Source organism: Helianthus annuus, chromosome 6, assembly GCF_002127325.2.
Source record: "Helianthus annuus cultivar XRQ/B chromosome 6, HanXRQr2.0-SUNRISE, whole genome shotgun sequence".
Taxonomy (NCBI): Eukaryota; Viridiplantae; Streptophyta; class Magnoliopsida; order Asterales; family Asteraceae; genus Helianthus; species Helianthus annuus.
In genome coordinates, this window is record NC_035438.2 from 91,117,639 (window position 1) to 91,134,071 (window position 16,433).

At 37.7% G+C, this 16,433-nt stretch overlaps 1 protein-coding gene across 1 annotated transcript; it reads right to left on the bottom strand.

The window, feature by feature from the left end:
* Nucleotides 1-13,134: 13,134 nt before the first annotated feature.
* LOC110866519 lies at nucleotides 13,135-15,501 on the bottom strand. Its single transcript, XM_022115693.1, has one exon. It carries the CDS (start codon nucleotides 15,499-15,501, stop codon nucleotides 13,135-13,137), a length of 2,367 nt encoding a protein of 788 aa, XP_021971385.1.
* Nucleotides 15,502-16,433: the final 932 nt, after the last annotated feature.

Consider the following 16,433-nt stretch of genomic DNA (forward strand, 5'->3'; position numbering starts at 1 on the left):
TTGTCAATCAGTGGGGTAATGAAAACCAAGAAGAGAGCAATGCACAACAAAAAGTCAAAGTTGAAGTTCCACTGTTGGAGTTTAGAAGTTTTTTCATTTCGCGTTTGAACTTTTGGTTGCAATTTCGTTTCTATAGGAGTTTAAGTTTTTTTTCATTTTGTGTTTGAACTTTTGGTGGCAACTTCGTTTCTGTAGGATGTCTTTTCATTTTGTGTTATGTGAGAATTCGACTATTGTCATTTGGTATCAAAATATTATGTTTTCTTTGTTTATTTGAATCCATTGACTGTATTTTTTTGTTATAGAAATATAAAAAGCTACCTATATTATTATTATTAGAGTAAACTGCCATTTTGGTCCCTGTGGTTTGGCCAGTTTTGCCACTTTAGTCCAAATCTCAAACTTATTACATCTAGGGCCCTGTGGTTTGCATTTTGTTGCCATTTTAGTCCAAATCTCAAAAACCCCATATTTTGAATGTTGAGAGCTGCCTATTTTGTCATGTAGTGCAGGGGCATTTTGGTCATTTATCTTTTCATTTAATACATTAGTCCAGATTATTCAGCACATTAAAAAATCTGCATCTTGTCTTGATATGCAGATGTTCATCATCATCATCATCGACAACACCACCATCACTCTCTCTTTCTTTCTCTCTCCAAGCACCACCATCACCGCCACTGCCGTCGTCCAACACCACCACCACTGTCAGAACACCGCCGCTGACCCCGTCTCTCTCCTCTCACCCCGTCTCTCTAGCACCACCACCACCACCGCCATAACCTCCTTCCACAACCACCTATTTCCACCATCACCACCCATTCAACAAGCACTCCAGTCCGGCGGCACAACCAAACCCCCTATTTTCGATTAACGAATCCGTGATTCTCACCCTAAATTCTCACCAGATTATGAATATTCCAGTTTAATATCAATCATACAACCACAATTGTTTCTCTCTCTCACTAACTAATAATCACAAAAATGATTGCATGTACATCAAAACCAGCGTTTAGATTCAAATAATTCAATCAAAACCAGTGAAGGTAATTTCCACCATCCTCTAAATTCCCCATCTCAAACCCCTGAAAAATCAAGATTTAAACAAAACCCAAAAACAAAAAGCCACATAATCTGCAGATGAGAGAGAGAGAGGCGGTGGCATCCGGCGGAGGAACGGTGATGATGAAGATGATGACGCCGGTGGTTGGGTGATGATTTATTTGGGGAACGGCGATGATGAAGATGATGACGCCGTTCATCAGCATCAATCATCACGGTTGTCTGTTCATCTTCAAGTTCCAGATCCACACATCTTTCTTCCCCCAAATCTCAGATCCGTCATCGGAGTTCCTTCCCCAAATCAGTGTTTTGCTGAGTTTCTTTCTAGAGAGAGAGAGAGGGAGGGGGTGGCGGTGGTGGTGGTGGTGGTGCTATAGAAAGAGAGAAGGATGGAGGAGAGATCTGTGTAGAGAGAGAAAACTGAGAGAGAGAGAGAGTGTGTATGGCGGGGGTGAGCGGTGGTGAATGGTGGTGATCTGTGGTGATGACGGTGGTGAACGGTGTAGAGAGAGAGAGTGTGTGTTTCTGTGTTGTTTTAGTGAGAGAGAGATCGAGAAGGATGACCAAATATACAACCCATCATCATAATCAGTCATCATGTATTATTAATTAAATTATATAATATATAATTAATTTTGTTTTAATTTATTAGAAGAGTAAAACCAAAATGACCAAAATGCCCCTGCACTAAAGGACAAAATAGTCAGGTTTCAACAGTCAAAATATGGGGTTTTTGAGATTTGGACTAAAATGGCAACAAAATGCAAACCACAGGGCCCTGGATGTAATAAGTTTGAGATTTGGACTAAAGTGGCAAAACTGGCCAAACCACAGGGACCAAAATGGCAGTTTACTCTTATTATTATTATTGTTGTTGGCTTAGAAAGTTTTGTTAACTCTATTTAATGACGCGGTTGTTTCTATTTAATGACGTGGTTTCTTAACTGCGCTAAAAGATAGCCTCATTTTTTGACTCCCTATTTAAAGTGGCTTTGGACGCATCTGTTTCTACTTAATGACCCTGTTGTTTCTATTTAATGATGCGGTATCTTAACCGTGCTCAGAGATAGCCTTATTTTTTGACTCCGTATTGGTTGGGGCGGTCCATAAACCATGTCAAAAAACGACTTTAAATGCCCCAATAAACCATTTATGTACTAGTGAGGTATTGTGAGGCTCATCCCCCAGAGGATGGGCCGCCACGTCACCGGGAGTGAGGATGGGCCTAAAGGGGATGGACCAAAGGGGTGGAGGATGGGGCAATATATATATATATATATATATATAGGTATGTGTGTGAAGGAGGTGGCCCAGCTTGGGCGTCGGCTGGAGGACGGGGAAGACGGGACGAGGCATAGGGGGGCGGTGTGGGGGTCCGGCGCCGAGGCTCCTTGCTAAAGGAGAATATTATGTAAATATCAAGAAGTTCTTCCTTAGGGAAGAACAGTTATGAATAAATATCAGTTTCCTTTTTATCCCTTTGTTCATCTTTAAAGATTTTTGCAAAACCTGGAGCCCTGGAGCCATAAAAAGTACCGTTTAGGCAGGAGGCCGTGTAGGGAAGAATTGGTTGGGTTGGTCACTTGGAAAAATCAACTTAAAGATTTACCTAGTCAAATAAAAAGGAAAGGTATGTTCTATTCTAACTGTTAAATTACTTCGAAATATTTATATTAATATCTCCTTAAGCATTTTTATAAACAACTGTTTTTACAAACAAACACAAACATAATCGATTAACCAATATCGAAATCAAATGATTTATACTATCTCAAACAAATGATTCTTGTAATCAAAAAATCTAGTCAACAAGTGACTACTAAAATGAATTTCATTTTCCAATTCAATTCATCGACAAATTGTGTCGACAATTATCATGTAGACATACCTACTACATCAAAAACTTTTGTCATGGCATCTTTTGACAAAGACCAAAATTATAAACGATTGTTTGATTGAAGCTTTTGTCATGGCATCTTTTGACAAATACCAAAATTATGAACGATTGTTTGATTGAACAAACCTACTACTACAAAAGTCAACAAATGATGACTATGTTAGTAATCAAGAAATTACTACAACTATTTGCTAGTAACCAAAAAATTACTACGACTATTGGTGTAGTAAAATTAATAATTGCTAGAACCATTCCGCAGTCTGAGGATCACAGTTGGATTCTTGCGTGTACCATCCCCATCAACATATCAACGTTTGGCGCACAGGTAGATAATGTCACATGTTCACATGGCTAAAAACTACCTCTAGCATTATATGTATGATTATATATAATTATTATTTTATATTTAATTATATAACCATTATAATCATTTATATTATATAGATCAAAATATATTATACCTATAATATAATTGTTAGTTGGTAATTGTTAGTTGGTAATTGTTGATGGACCATACTACTCTTATTAACTAATTAGGTTTCTCATTGGATGTATATCAGGATATTACTAGAGAGAGATTAAGGTTAGACTCTCATAACGTCAAACACAATTCCGTCTCCCCTTTCTCTCCATTTACGAATTCCTAACCCTAGATTTCAGTACTACCATGAAGAACATACATCCTAAACCGGAACCAGATCAAGCTGGCAATTATGTCGAACTCTGTGGCTGCGTCCGTGACTAGATTCTCTGCTGGTCTGTCTTCTGTAACAAGTATGATTTACATGTTTACCATTATGTTTAAACAGAAATGATCAACATGTGGTATCAGATCATATGTTGCTCAATCAGTTCTCTTTGTTTCCATGAATCAGAATTGAAAATCTGGAAAACAAACTTTACGAAAACCTGAAAAATTCGAGAACATAAAATTTGTATAAACTTAATATTCACGTTTTAATGCTCTAAATAGATGTTAAATCACATCTTTGTTAATGACAATTTCAAAATCTGTATAAACATGTTTCTTTTTTCAGATTTTGGATTCTAGAATTTATTTTATTAATTTTAGGGTTCATTATGTTCTTATGAAAAATTTGAATAAATTCCTACATTTTGGAATGAATTGAGGATCAAAGGGTGTTTTCTATTTTTTGATTAAGTCTTATCTAATTAGGATTTTGAAACCTGTTAATTTTAAAGGATATAAATTTTTGAAATTTTTTAGATAAATATAAAACACCACTTAAACAGGAAACATGATCTCCTATGATCCCTTAAGTTTCGAATTTCAACCTTGTCACAATTAACAACTATTTATCAGCAAATTTTGAGTCTTGGAGAACAAGTTTCGAGATCCATAAGAGATTTCGAGATAACATAGAACTCGAAATCTCATTAAAACTCGTAATCTCATTAAAACTCGAAATCTTATTATTTTCGAAATAACATCAGTTTTCTCGAAATCATTGGAGATATCGAAAACCCAGTTAGAACTCGAAATCTTATCAGATCTCGAAATCTCATTAAAATTTCGAGATCAAAAGGCTTCTCGAAATCTCATGAAATCTAGAAATCTCATGGTAACCACAAAGCTTGTCATGTCTAATGAAAAAGATGACTTGGTTGATCAGACCTTATATAGAAGCATGATTGGGTCTTTATTGTACCTAACTGCATCAAGGCCAGACATCATTTTTGCAACATGTGTCTGTGCCAGATCCCAGTCAGCACCTAGGAAGTCTAATCTCATTGCTGTGAAAAGAATATTCAGGTACATAAAAGGTGCTCCCATACTTGGTATCTAGTATCCTGCTAATGGGAATGTCAAGCTTTCAGGTTATTTAGACAGTGATTTTGCTGGATGCAACTCCACCAGGAAGTCTACATCAGGAGGGTGTCAATTCCTAGGCAATTGCTTAGTGTCTTGGCAAAGCAAAAAGCAAGCAGCTGTTTCCACATCCACTGCTAAAGCAGAGTATATTGCTGCTGCAAGCTATACAGCCCAACTGTTGTGGCTTCAAAACCAGTTACCGGATTTTGGTATAACTGCTCTAAAGACTCCTCTCATGTTGGACAGTCAAGCAGCTGAAAATGTCATCAAAAATCCAGTATCCCATTCAACCACCAAACACATTGACATCAAACATCACTTTGTGAGGGATTGCTATGAAAAAGGTTTGATTTCTCTGCATCATGTTCCAACAAAAGATCAACTGGCAGATGTGCTAACAAAATCACTAGACACATTTACCTTTGAACATTTGATCTCAAGAATTGTTATGCTTAACTTGGATTAGAAGGTAAAAACTTCTTTTCCTTGAATAAAAAGCATTAAAATGTTTTCAGAAAATCAAAAAATTCATCCTTAAAAATAGCTAAAATGAAAATTTTTCATGAATCCTTAAAAGTCTGTCCATATCCACTGCTTGTTTTAAACCTCTGATGGTTGAAAATTCACCCACTGCTGAAAGACAACCTCCGTTTATCATTTCCTTTGTTGACCACTGTTGACCAAACACTGTTGGTTTCAACCTCTGATGTCTATCCACTGATAGACAAAAATCAGCCACTGATATTTCATGCACTGTTCCCAACCACTGTTGTTGCCCAACAGTGGTTTCCAAACAACTGTCATCTACTTTTTTATCAGAGGTTGCCTCGTGGGTAGATATTAACTTTCCGATCTTTAAAACCGCTACCACGTCAGCATTCACTTTTTCACTTTTTCAAACCCTGATAAAACCCAAACAGAGCTTTTATCGCCATATCGAATTCAAAATTCTCCAAAATGGTTTTCATCTTCTTCTTCACTTCTACTTCAACCATTTGCGATTTCTACTTCCGACCATGACTCTTATCATCAAACACCCACATAATTACCTCTGTACCTTTGAGAAAACCGACAAAAATACTGAATTTCATTCAATAATTGACATATTCTCATCCTCCAAGTGCAAAACACTCCTCACTGCCGATGCACCAATGTACCACGACACACTACGTGATTTCTGGGCAAATGCCGAAATTCAAGAACAGGGCAAAGAACCTTTGGTATCACTTCAAAAGTAGGAGGTGTCTTGGTTGCTATAACCCCCACTACCATTTCAGAAACATTCCAGATGAATAACTTAGCAGGTAAAACTTCTTTCCCTAAAAACGAATTTCAAACAGACTTGATAGAAAGGGGTTATGATGGACAGTTGACAAAAGCTACAATGTTTAAACCAAATTTTCCACCACCAATGAAGTTCCGGTTCCATACCCTGTTAACTTGCCTGTCAAACAAAACCACTACTTTTAATGAAATTCCTTTGAAAATTCAATACTTGGGGTATGCAATAATGTCAAAAACTGATTTTAACTACTCCCAAGCACTGTTTAAAGATATGGTTAATAATGTGAAAAACATTAAGAATGGGAAGAATACTACTTTTCTCTTGTTCCCAAGATTTTTGAGCTATTATTTGCAAAAGAAGGTTCCACAAAAAGCTTTTGAGCAAGGAACACCTTTCAAAATGAACAGTCTTTCATCTTTCATCTGAAACTTTTACTCGCCTAACGGCCAATGAGTCAAATGTTTCTAAAACAAAAGTAAAGAAGTCTGAGCAAATGTTAGATGAGTCCACATCTGCTCCTCAAACTTCTGTTGCTGAGCCCACTACTCATGGTGATCACAGCACCACAACCACTATTGTGAAACCCCCACCATCAAAACCCAAAAAGACCAAATCCAAACCCAAAAAGCCCACCAAACCCACAAATAAGGGTCCTCTGGAATATGAGACCCCAGAGGTTAACCCTGTGACAACACAAATGTCACTAGAAACCGCTGTTGCTACTTCCTCACAACAGATGGAAAGATCTCAACTTGAAACCTTAACTCCTCATGATTCCTCACAAAAGGAACATGTTGTAAGCACAGGACACCACAATATGAAACATTACCTTCACTTGAAAGTATGTTTAAAAGCCCTTATCTTGGGACAATGTCTCTTTCTACACTAATCTCCACATCTCCTATTCCACCAACATTCATACCTCTATTTGAGGCTATTGACAATCAGACAATAAGCAGCCCCTCTCACCAACACATTACTGAGAGTATAACTTCAACAATAGCTGTGTCTGAACCTGTTCAATTAGCTAACCAACAAACAGTTGAGGAGGTTACACCACTTGAATTTCCTGAAATTCTTGTTGGTAGTTCAACCGGAGCAGCTACTACAAACGTTGGATCCACTGATCTACATTTGGACAGTGGTTTCATTAGTGAGACTCCCTTGAAGGCAACTACTACTGTTTCTACCAAGGTAACCACTGGTGTGTTTACTAAGGTAACCACTGATGCAGAGGGAAGTCCCCAGAACCAAGAAAAAGGAGCATCTGCAGATAATGATTTGGAGTCTACTCCTATCACAAAAGTAGATATAACCACCTCTGGTGGGAATTCAGGTGATCCTATTAAGTTAGGTGATGAATTAAAATATAAGGATTTGACGGAGAGGATGTCCACAATTGAAACAACCGTTGGTGAAATGAAAGATCTAATGAAGCAGTTGATGGATGCTTCCAAAAGTCAACGTAATCATCAGCAATTATCCCATGAGCTTTGGAATCCAGTTCAACCTATTATTGCAGCTCAAAGGGGATTGGTTGAACTTCAACATAACTCCCACATGGAGCTAATTACAGTTACGGTTGAAGCAAGATATAAAGTCACTCATGCAGATATTAGGGGCATCAAAGAAGTGCTTGCAAAGTTAACTGGCACCTCCCCAGCTCCTGTATTTTAAAAAGAGGACCAAGATGATGCCAAAAAGGGGGAGAAAGATTCTCTAAGGAAATTGGATGTTGACCCCAAATCCAAACCCAAGGGTCAACCAAAACAAAAGCCAGATTCTGTCAAATACACTTCTGTGAGATCTGTTGAAAAATCTGATGCTAGAAAGAAAAAGGGAGTTGATGAAACCTTAAATAAATAGACAGATGAAGAGATTTCAGAAAAACAAAAGAGAAAAGACACCAAAGAATGCAAAGCAGATGTCTAGAAGAAATAACAGGAGAAAGAGAGGAAATGGGAAATCCAAACACAAAACCTTGGCACTTCAAATAGAAGAAAATCATTCAGAAACAACAGACCTCCAATTGCCACATTCCCTAAAACCACTGATGATTCTGAAAAGCCAACCACTACTGCAACCAAACCTAAACCTTCACCTCAAAAACCATCACCACAAAAACCACCTTAAAAGAAGCAGAAAACGGCTTCATCATCACCACCACCATCTTCCATAGCAACAGATGTTGATGCACCAAAAGCATCATCAGATGTTAAGACAACAGTTGTTGAGACACTAGTGGTTTCAACAGTTGTTAGTCAATCCACTGTTCCCACTCACTTTGATTCACCACCATCAACAAAACCATCAACACCTCAAAGATTCCCCTCACAATCAACTTTTTCACCCAAACCACCTTCTCCCTTAAAAACTCCTCCTCCTCCAAAGTTTGCTTATGCTAGAAAAAGGAAGTTTGTGATGCTTGATGATGAAAAAGAAATACCTGCACCAATTCCTTTATCATCTGTTCCTGCCTCATCATTCATTCCACTCTTATCACCAAAAACCAACCCAGTCAAACAACCACCCACTGACTACATCCCATGAAACATCTCCTTGGAAACTCAATATCCTCTTGAACTGATGGCAGTCTAACATGAAATGGAACAGTTCTACAAAATAGAGGATCCATCCAAAAGAACCTTCTCATCTCTGTATGGCTTCAGAACACCTCAAAATATGGATGAATACCTAAAGTTGAAAGCTAACCAAGCTCATAGCATTACAAAAGAAGAGAGTAAAGGGCAAGGTGACTGGAGATACCAAAGTCTCTATCAACATGGGCTAAGTAAAGTCAGAAAACTGGAAGACTATGCTAGAGACTTAAATACATCCATGTCTGGGTTACCACCAACTGCTGGTCTTCAAAAGGAACTAAGGGTTGATTATTTAAACATCATCATGGATACCAAGCCCTACAAAGCCAACAAGTCTCAATTCAAGGATTGCCCTCTTGAAGCTCTCAAAGATGAAATCAATAGAATTGAAATGATGAAGAAAGATCCTCAAATGAAGAAATCTGCACCCAACTGGAACAAATTCAAGAAGGATGATGTGGATGAAGCATTGAGGTACAAAAGGAAGAGAGTAAAGCTTATTGCAGCTAATTATGGGACTGCTAGATCCATTGCAAGATGGTCTAAGCAGAATGTTGATCTAACTTATAAAAAGTTAGAAGAGCTCAGAAAAACAGACCCAACAATTCCTCAGAAGCCAGTATATGATGATGAAACCACTGCTGATAAGCCTCAACAGACCCATACCTTTAAAAAGTTGTTCTCATCATCTGCTCCACCCATTATTGCCTTGAATCAACTAAAAAGGCAGAAGCAGATTGATGAGGAAGATGAAAAGAGGGATGCTGAATACAGAAAAAAGGCTATCAGAAGTCAACTACAATTTGGATTGGATGATGCTTCTCTACAACTTCAAGCTCAATTTGCTAAAACACTCAAAAAGTTAGCAAGCAGACCTCAATCCCCAAACTCATCACAAATAAAACTTCTCCCTAAAAAGCTATCAGATCCAAAAATACTAAAGTGGAAGTCTGACAAAGATACCCACGTATTGACTCTGATCAGGTCTGATGGTAGTGTTGAAAAGCTGTCAAGGAAGGATGCATTTGGTCTGGATGTAGGTGACCTCCAAGACTTATTGAACCTTCAACTGCACAGGGATGAAGAAGACACAGATTCTTTGGATTTTGAGCTCCAATTCAAAGGGCAAATCCGGGAACTGTTGATGAGAAAATAAAGATAAAAAATAATGGAGAGTTTTGGCATCATCTGTTCTAGGGGGAGATTGTTGGCCCATGTGATCCTTCCTTGAAAAAAAGATGATACAAAGTCAAAACTCATCTGCAACAGATGATCCAGAATAATAGTGCACTTAACAGTTTTTCCCTCCAATGGCAGTGGCATACATCAACTGATGATCTCTAAAGTTTGTTGGATACTAAAGTCTGTTACACTCAAAAGTCTGCTGATATGCAAATTCTGTTGAAGACCAATCAACTGTTTAAGTTAAAGAACTACTAGAAGTCAAAGGCCTGATCAACCTTAATGGAAAGCACTGCTCAATTCTTCATCAGTGGTTGATCATCATCAGCGGATAACATGCATCAGTGTTTGTTTAATCAGTGTCTTAATGTAACAGTGTCTGTAATCATCAGTGTTTAGAGGTTGTTAAGATTGTTAGCTGTCAGTATCGAGGTGATGTCAGCAAAGATGCCACAGTGTTTAGAATTGTACTATAAATAGATAGTGTATGTACTGTTCTATTAGCTCTTTGCACACACTTACATCTTGTACGAACTAACATTGTGAGCTCAGGCTGAGGGGGAGAAAGTGTTCATGCATGCATAGTCGAAACATTGTGTATTCAATCTTTTAATTATAAAAGCATATATGATGAAACCTGTTCTTTCCCTGATTGTGTTATAAAATTTTACTTCATTTCGCTGCAATTGCTCATTTGTTTATCTTCTTCATCTTACATCTCTTATAAAACAACACAATCAAGTAAACTCAGATCCTAACATAATCCCAAGTCAAGAATTAGCCGCTAATAATCCGAACCTCGTCTAATTTTTTTGTAAAATACTCCACAGATAAATCTAGCTAACGGTATTATAAAAAAAATGGTGACTTGACTGCCACATGTTAAATGACTCAAATGAGATTATTTATTTCCAATGACATGGATTATTTTAATCCTTTACTGTTGACTGACTATAAAAAGGGGCATTGACCCCAACATAACACACCGACGATCAAAACACCATCTCTTGAAAACCCTAAAATCCATCTCAAGAAGAAAAACGATCAGGTATGCTAAAATTGTTGCTACATTCTTGTTGTTTATGCGTTTTAATCTTGATTTAATCCTTCTCCCACTCTTAAAACCAAAAGTATGGATGACAAGGTTATTGTCAAAGCTTGGCACGGTGGTAAGCCGAAAAAAAAAAACCTAAATTGCACTATGAGGGAGGTGATACTTATATGTTTGATGTAGAAGTAGACAAGATGTCTTATTTTTGAGCAGATGGATTATGTGATTGAGAGTGGGTCTTACACAAGTCTTGCATTGTCCATCTCAACGAAATGACAATTACATTCACTTGATAACACAGCATCGACTTCTTGTTTCCACATAAAGAATTTGCAATCAGATCGCTATAGATATGCATTACAAACAATTGGTTAAAATTTGAAATTCAATATCGATTTTTTTTTTTTTTTGTAAATTAACTTACAGGCCATAAAGGGCATCCGTAAAACTCTTCTCCTTGCCTTGAACTTCGATTTCCATCCACCCTACGGCTTGCAACTAATTCATGGTTACAATAAACTTTTCCATCCGTGCAAAATCTGAAAATTTTTGGGGTTTTTTGGACGAATTGAAGCAGACGATGATGATGAACTCATATTTTCGTTATTGGGATCGATTGAAGAAGTTTAATTTGTATATTGAGGGTTCACTTATGAATGTGTAGAATTAGGGTTCGTGTTGGTGTGTTTTGATCGTCTGGTGTTTTAAGTTGGGGTCAATGCCCCTTTTATACCCAGTCAACAAAACCAATTAAAGATTTAAAATAATCCATGTCATTTAAACAAATCCATGTCATTTGAGTCATTTAACATGTGGCAGCCACGTCACCATTTTTTATAACACTGTTAGCTAGATTTAACTGTGGAGTATTTTACAAAAATTTGGACGAGGTCGGATTATTAACAGCTAATTCCTGACTTGGGATTATTATTGGCCAAATTCAGATAGGTTAGGTGGGATTATTATTTTCCAATTTGCCTTTAAAAAAAATCCATGTCATTTGAGTCATTTAACATGTGGCAGCCACGTCACCATTTTTTTATAACATCATTAGCTAGATTTAACTGTGTAGTATTTTACAAAAAAATGGACGAGGTCGGATTATTAGCGGTTAATTCCTGACTTGGGATTATTATTGGCCAAATTCAGATAGGTGGGATTAGGCCCGACAAATCCGACCCAAACATCTGATTTTGGGTCCTAATGGGTCTTAATAAAAACCTTATGGGTAATTCTGGACATGGGTAAGATTAAGAATGGGTTGTTCTGGGTAAACCTAAAATTAATTAAAGAGTAAATTGCCATTTTGGTCTCTGAGGTTTGGTCACTTTTGCCACTTTAGTCCAAAACTCAAACCTTTTAAATCTGGGTCTCTGTGGTTTCACTTTTATTGTCATTTTGGTCCAAAAATGAAATCAGGGGCAAAACGGTCAATATAATTTTATTATAACACATTATTAATTAAATTATTGGAATCAGCTGATATTTGGCCATTTTACCCCTGAGGAAAAGGACAAAATAACAGGTTTTATTAGCCAAATATTAGCTGATTTCATTTTTGGACCAAAATGGCAATAAAAGTTAAACCACAGGGACCAGATTTAAAAGGTTTAAGTTTTGGACTAAATTGGCAAAAGTGACCAAACCTTAGGAACCAAAATGGCACTTTACTCTTAATTATATATATATATATATATATATATATATATATATATATATATATATATATATATATATATACTAGTCACTTACCCCGCGCGATGCGGTGGGAGTGGCAATTTACAATAGTATAATTGTTTACCGTTAGTTTATCCGTCGTCTCGTGAAATATTGTATAGTACTTAAGTTAGTTTTCTTATTCGTGATACAATGGCACTGGTTTTTCTGTTAGGTTATCGATTATTTGGTGATCTTCTACAAGAATAGTACAAAACAAGGAAGTAGATGTAATTAAAAACAAGAAGAGTTCAGAACAGTCAAGTAGCTGGACAAAACAATAAAAACACCATGCGGGGAGTCTCTTGTATCTCTTCCTGTTTTACCAATACATCCGTTCGCTTATGACTTTCTTGTACCTTCTCCTCTACTGTACCAGATTTCGACACATAAAAAAATGTTAGACGCCTACTAGTGGTTTAAAATAGTAATTAAAAGGTAATTTCTGGAAGCAAATAAGGCACAAAATCTACTAACTTACCTTCTTTTTTATTCGGATGCGATTAATTAATCACGCAACACTTCCTGGTAGACAACATTTGATGTGTAAACTCCGCTTTGTTTGAATTCTTTGGCGAGATGTACCAACACCTTCGTACTTTGTCTTGAAATCCCTCTTGATAACGCGACATAAAGTTGTCCATGTGAAAATACAGAATCCGGAAGATAAATACCAACGTTCGGAATTGTTTGACCTTGAGCTTTATTAATCGTCATGGAAAAGCTAAGTCGAATTGGAAATTGTTTTCTTTTCAGCTTGAATGGGAACATGTCATCTTCAGAAAGGGTTAGAGGGATTCTTGGCAAAAAAACTCTTTTGCCGGCATGTTGACCGACTGCAATTTCCGCATCAATAACATTTCGCATGAAACCCTTACATATCAATAGCGTGCCATTACACAGGCCATGTGATGGATCGATATTACGTAACAATATTATTGGGCATCCAATTTTTAAACGAAGCTTATGAGGCGGCAAACCACTAACATTTAGCGAGTTTAAGAACTCGACCGGATAGAAGTTGCGCTGATCGTCTTCAGCTTCATCAAAACTGTAATAAACTTTTTCCTCCCCTTGAAAAATTTCAATCATTTGATTATTAATCTCGTCAACACTGTCATTTTTAGTGGACAATATTGCTCTAGAGATTATATAATCTGAAGAATATACATTATCTTCAATTGATGGAAAGATGGCATGGATCAATTCTTTTATAGCGTTTTCTCTGTTGTTGCACTGAATTGTCATGTCATCGGGTATGCGGATATAGTTTCCTTCGATTGGTTCTTCAGTTCCATCGCCGACTCTTAAAAGAAATTTAGAAAACCATGGATCTTTTAGCGCTCTCATATTTATGGTCAACCGCATCTTCTTAGTCAAAGACCAAAGAGGTGACATTCGTACGCTGGAGTCTACAATCTGTGCTCGAGTGCCACGTTTAATAACCGGCAACACTTGTCTGAAGTCACCTCCCATAAACATTATCTTTCCACAAAATGGGAGACTAACACCTATAATGCCTTGGAATGTACGATCGACTGCCTCTATCGCCTGTCGTTTAGCCATCGACGCTTCATCCCATATGATTATTTTGGCAGACCGAATCAGTTTAGCGGCCCCACTCTGTTTTTTGATATTGCACATTGAATTATTTTCAAGATTAAGAGGAATATTGAATCTCGAGTGAGCCGTTCTACCTCCTGGCATATTATTAGCCGCTGCACCTGATGAAGCTGTTGCGAGAGCAATAAGACCACGTGACCAAATTTCAGTAAGCAAGGCAATGTACAAAAATGTTTTTCCAGTTCCACCTGGACCATCAATAAAGAACACGCCTGGAAGATCATTATCAACATGCATCATGATCTCATCAAACACGTTTTTTTGGTCCGGATTAAGTGAATCTTTGGCACTCAAGTGTTCAGGTTCCAAAACAATCCCATACTCTTCTTGTAACTCACGATAACCTGCATCTTGTAAGTTAACATCGTCTGTTATCTTAGGAAGGTCGAACTCATTGAAATTTTTACCCATGGATTGTACCAAGACACTAATTTCGGTAAGAACCATATTTTGAACTCGTTCTATACTTTGACAGTGTAACCGATGATCTTCAGACAGTGAATCAAAGTGGTCATTCCATAACTTTCGAATATCTCCAGGTTGGCAAAAAATCATTATGGTCGCAAATAACCTTCTAAGAGCATTGGGAAACTGAAACGTAGAGGCTTCTTCGAGACATTGTGATAGATATTCATCGTCTTCTATTAAGCCTAACTCAAGAGCTGCTTTCCGAAATGTCGCACACTGTTGACCATTAACTGTGCAAAGATGTTCAAAAGAAGTAGGCCCTCTGACATTTGACAAAAGTAGGCGTAAGTAATACCTTTCTCCTTCGGCTGGATTAGCGGAAACGATACGACCTCTTTGTTTTTTACCGAAACGACGACTCCAACGGCGTGTGCTTCCATTCCACGTGAAGTGTTTTGGAAAATCTTTATACAAATGTACCCTTGCTGTTTCATCGTTTCTATTTATCTCAAAAAATGATGTTAGCATGGTTCTCTTATCCCTTTCCCTATCAACAATATTAGGCATCAAGTCATCATCTCTAAATCTAACCATCTGATTATTTGGGAGATGAAGTTGTAAGGCTATAACAGCAGGAAAGATTTGAGAAAGAGAGAAGGAAAAAATGCGCCACATAGCTTCTGGGGGCGATATGTAGCGTGCATCTTGAAATCTTTTTATCTCATTAATAACAACCCCTGGCTCACTTTGATCGACTTGAATAACCTGTTTGTCATGTCCTTTATAAACATATTTGAAAAGATATTTCACAGATTTTATACTTGAGCAAACTTCAACATTCATGTGGCAGTTAAACATCATCAAAAGCCTTGGGTTATATGGGACCACCCATCTATTATCAAGTGTTGTCCTCGTAGGTCCACTTCTATCCCGGTGTCTCTCCTTCGATACAACGGATACGAATCTTCTCCTTGTGTCGTCTGTTCATTAAATTGTCTAGGATAGTGAAAACGACAAATTTTAGGATCACCCTGCATACAAGGACTGCTTGATCGTAAATTGCCGCAAGGACCGTGAATCATGTGCTTGACAACCATCTCATGCAATCTGGGATGTGTTAGTTTGTTAGGAATTTCAGCACACACAACCTTATCATAATGGTCCGCGTTATTGATCTTGTGTTGCGGGTACATGATTAGGAGAAAATGTGCATGCGGCAAACCCCGCTTTTGAAATTCAATGACATAGACGTATGCCTTAACTTCCCCGAGGACATGTTTCTTGAAGAGTTGATCCTTAAGATCTTCTAATTTAGCCCGGAACACTCTTGAAACAAGGTCTGGACGATCTGTAGCAGTTTGACCAACATGTAAGTTATCACATATCTCAGGCCACTTAGGATTGCATGTCATTGTAAGGAATACATCAGGCTTGCCGTCATCTTGAACTAACGTCATCGCGTCTAGAAACCGACGTCGCATGTCGCGAGGCCCCCCAATGAAAGATGCAGGCAACACAATTCTTTTCCCGACTCTGTTTGCATGAACCTCACCAGTATTGACGCGATCCACAATACCTTGGTACAATTCGGCCCGAATCTTAGCCTGGTTTCTCTCACAAAATTCTAAGCGTGACGTCTCAATTTTGATGTAAACATCAACCACAAACTGCTGTAGCATCCTACCACCGAACAAAAGCAAATTATCGGTAGATCGAATCTGGAACTTGTAACACCTTGAACCATTCCTGTAGAAGGAACGGGTGGAAAGCTTATC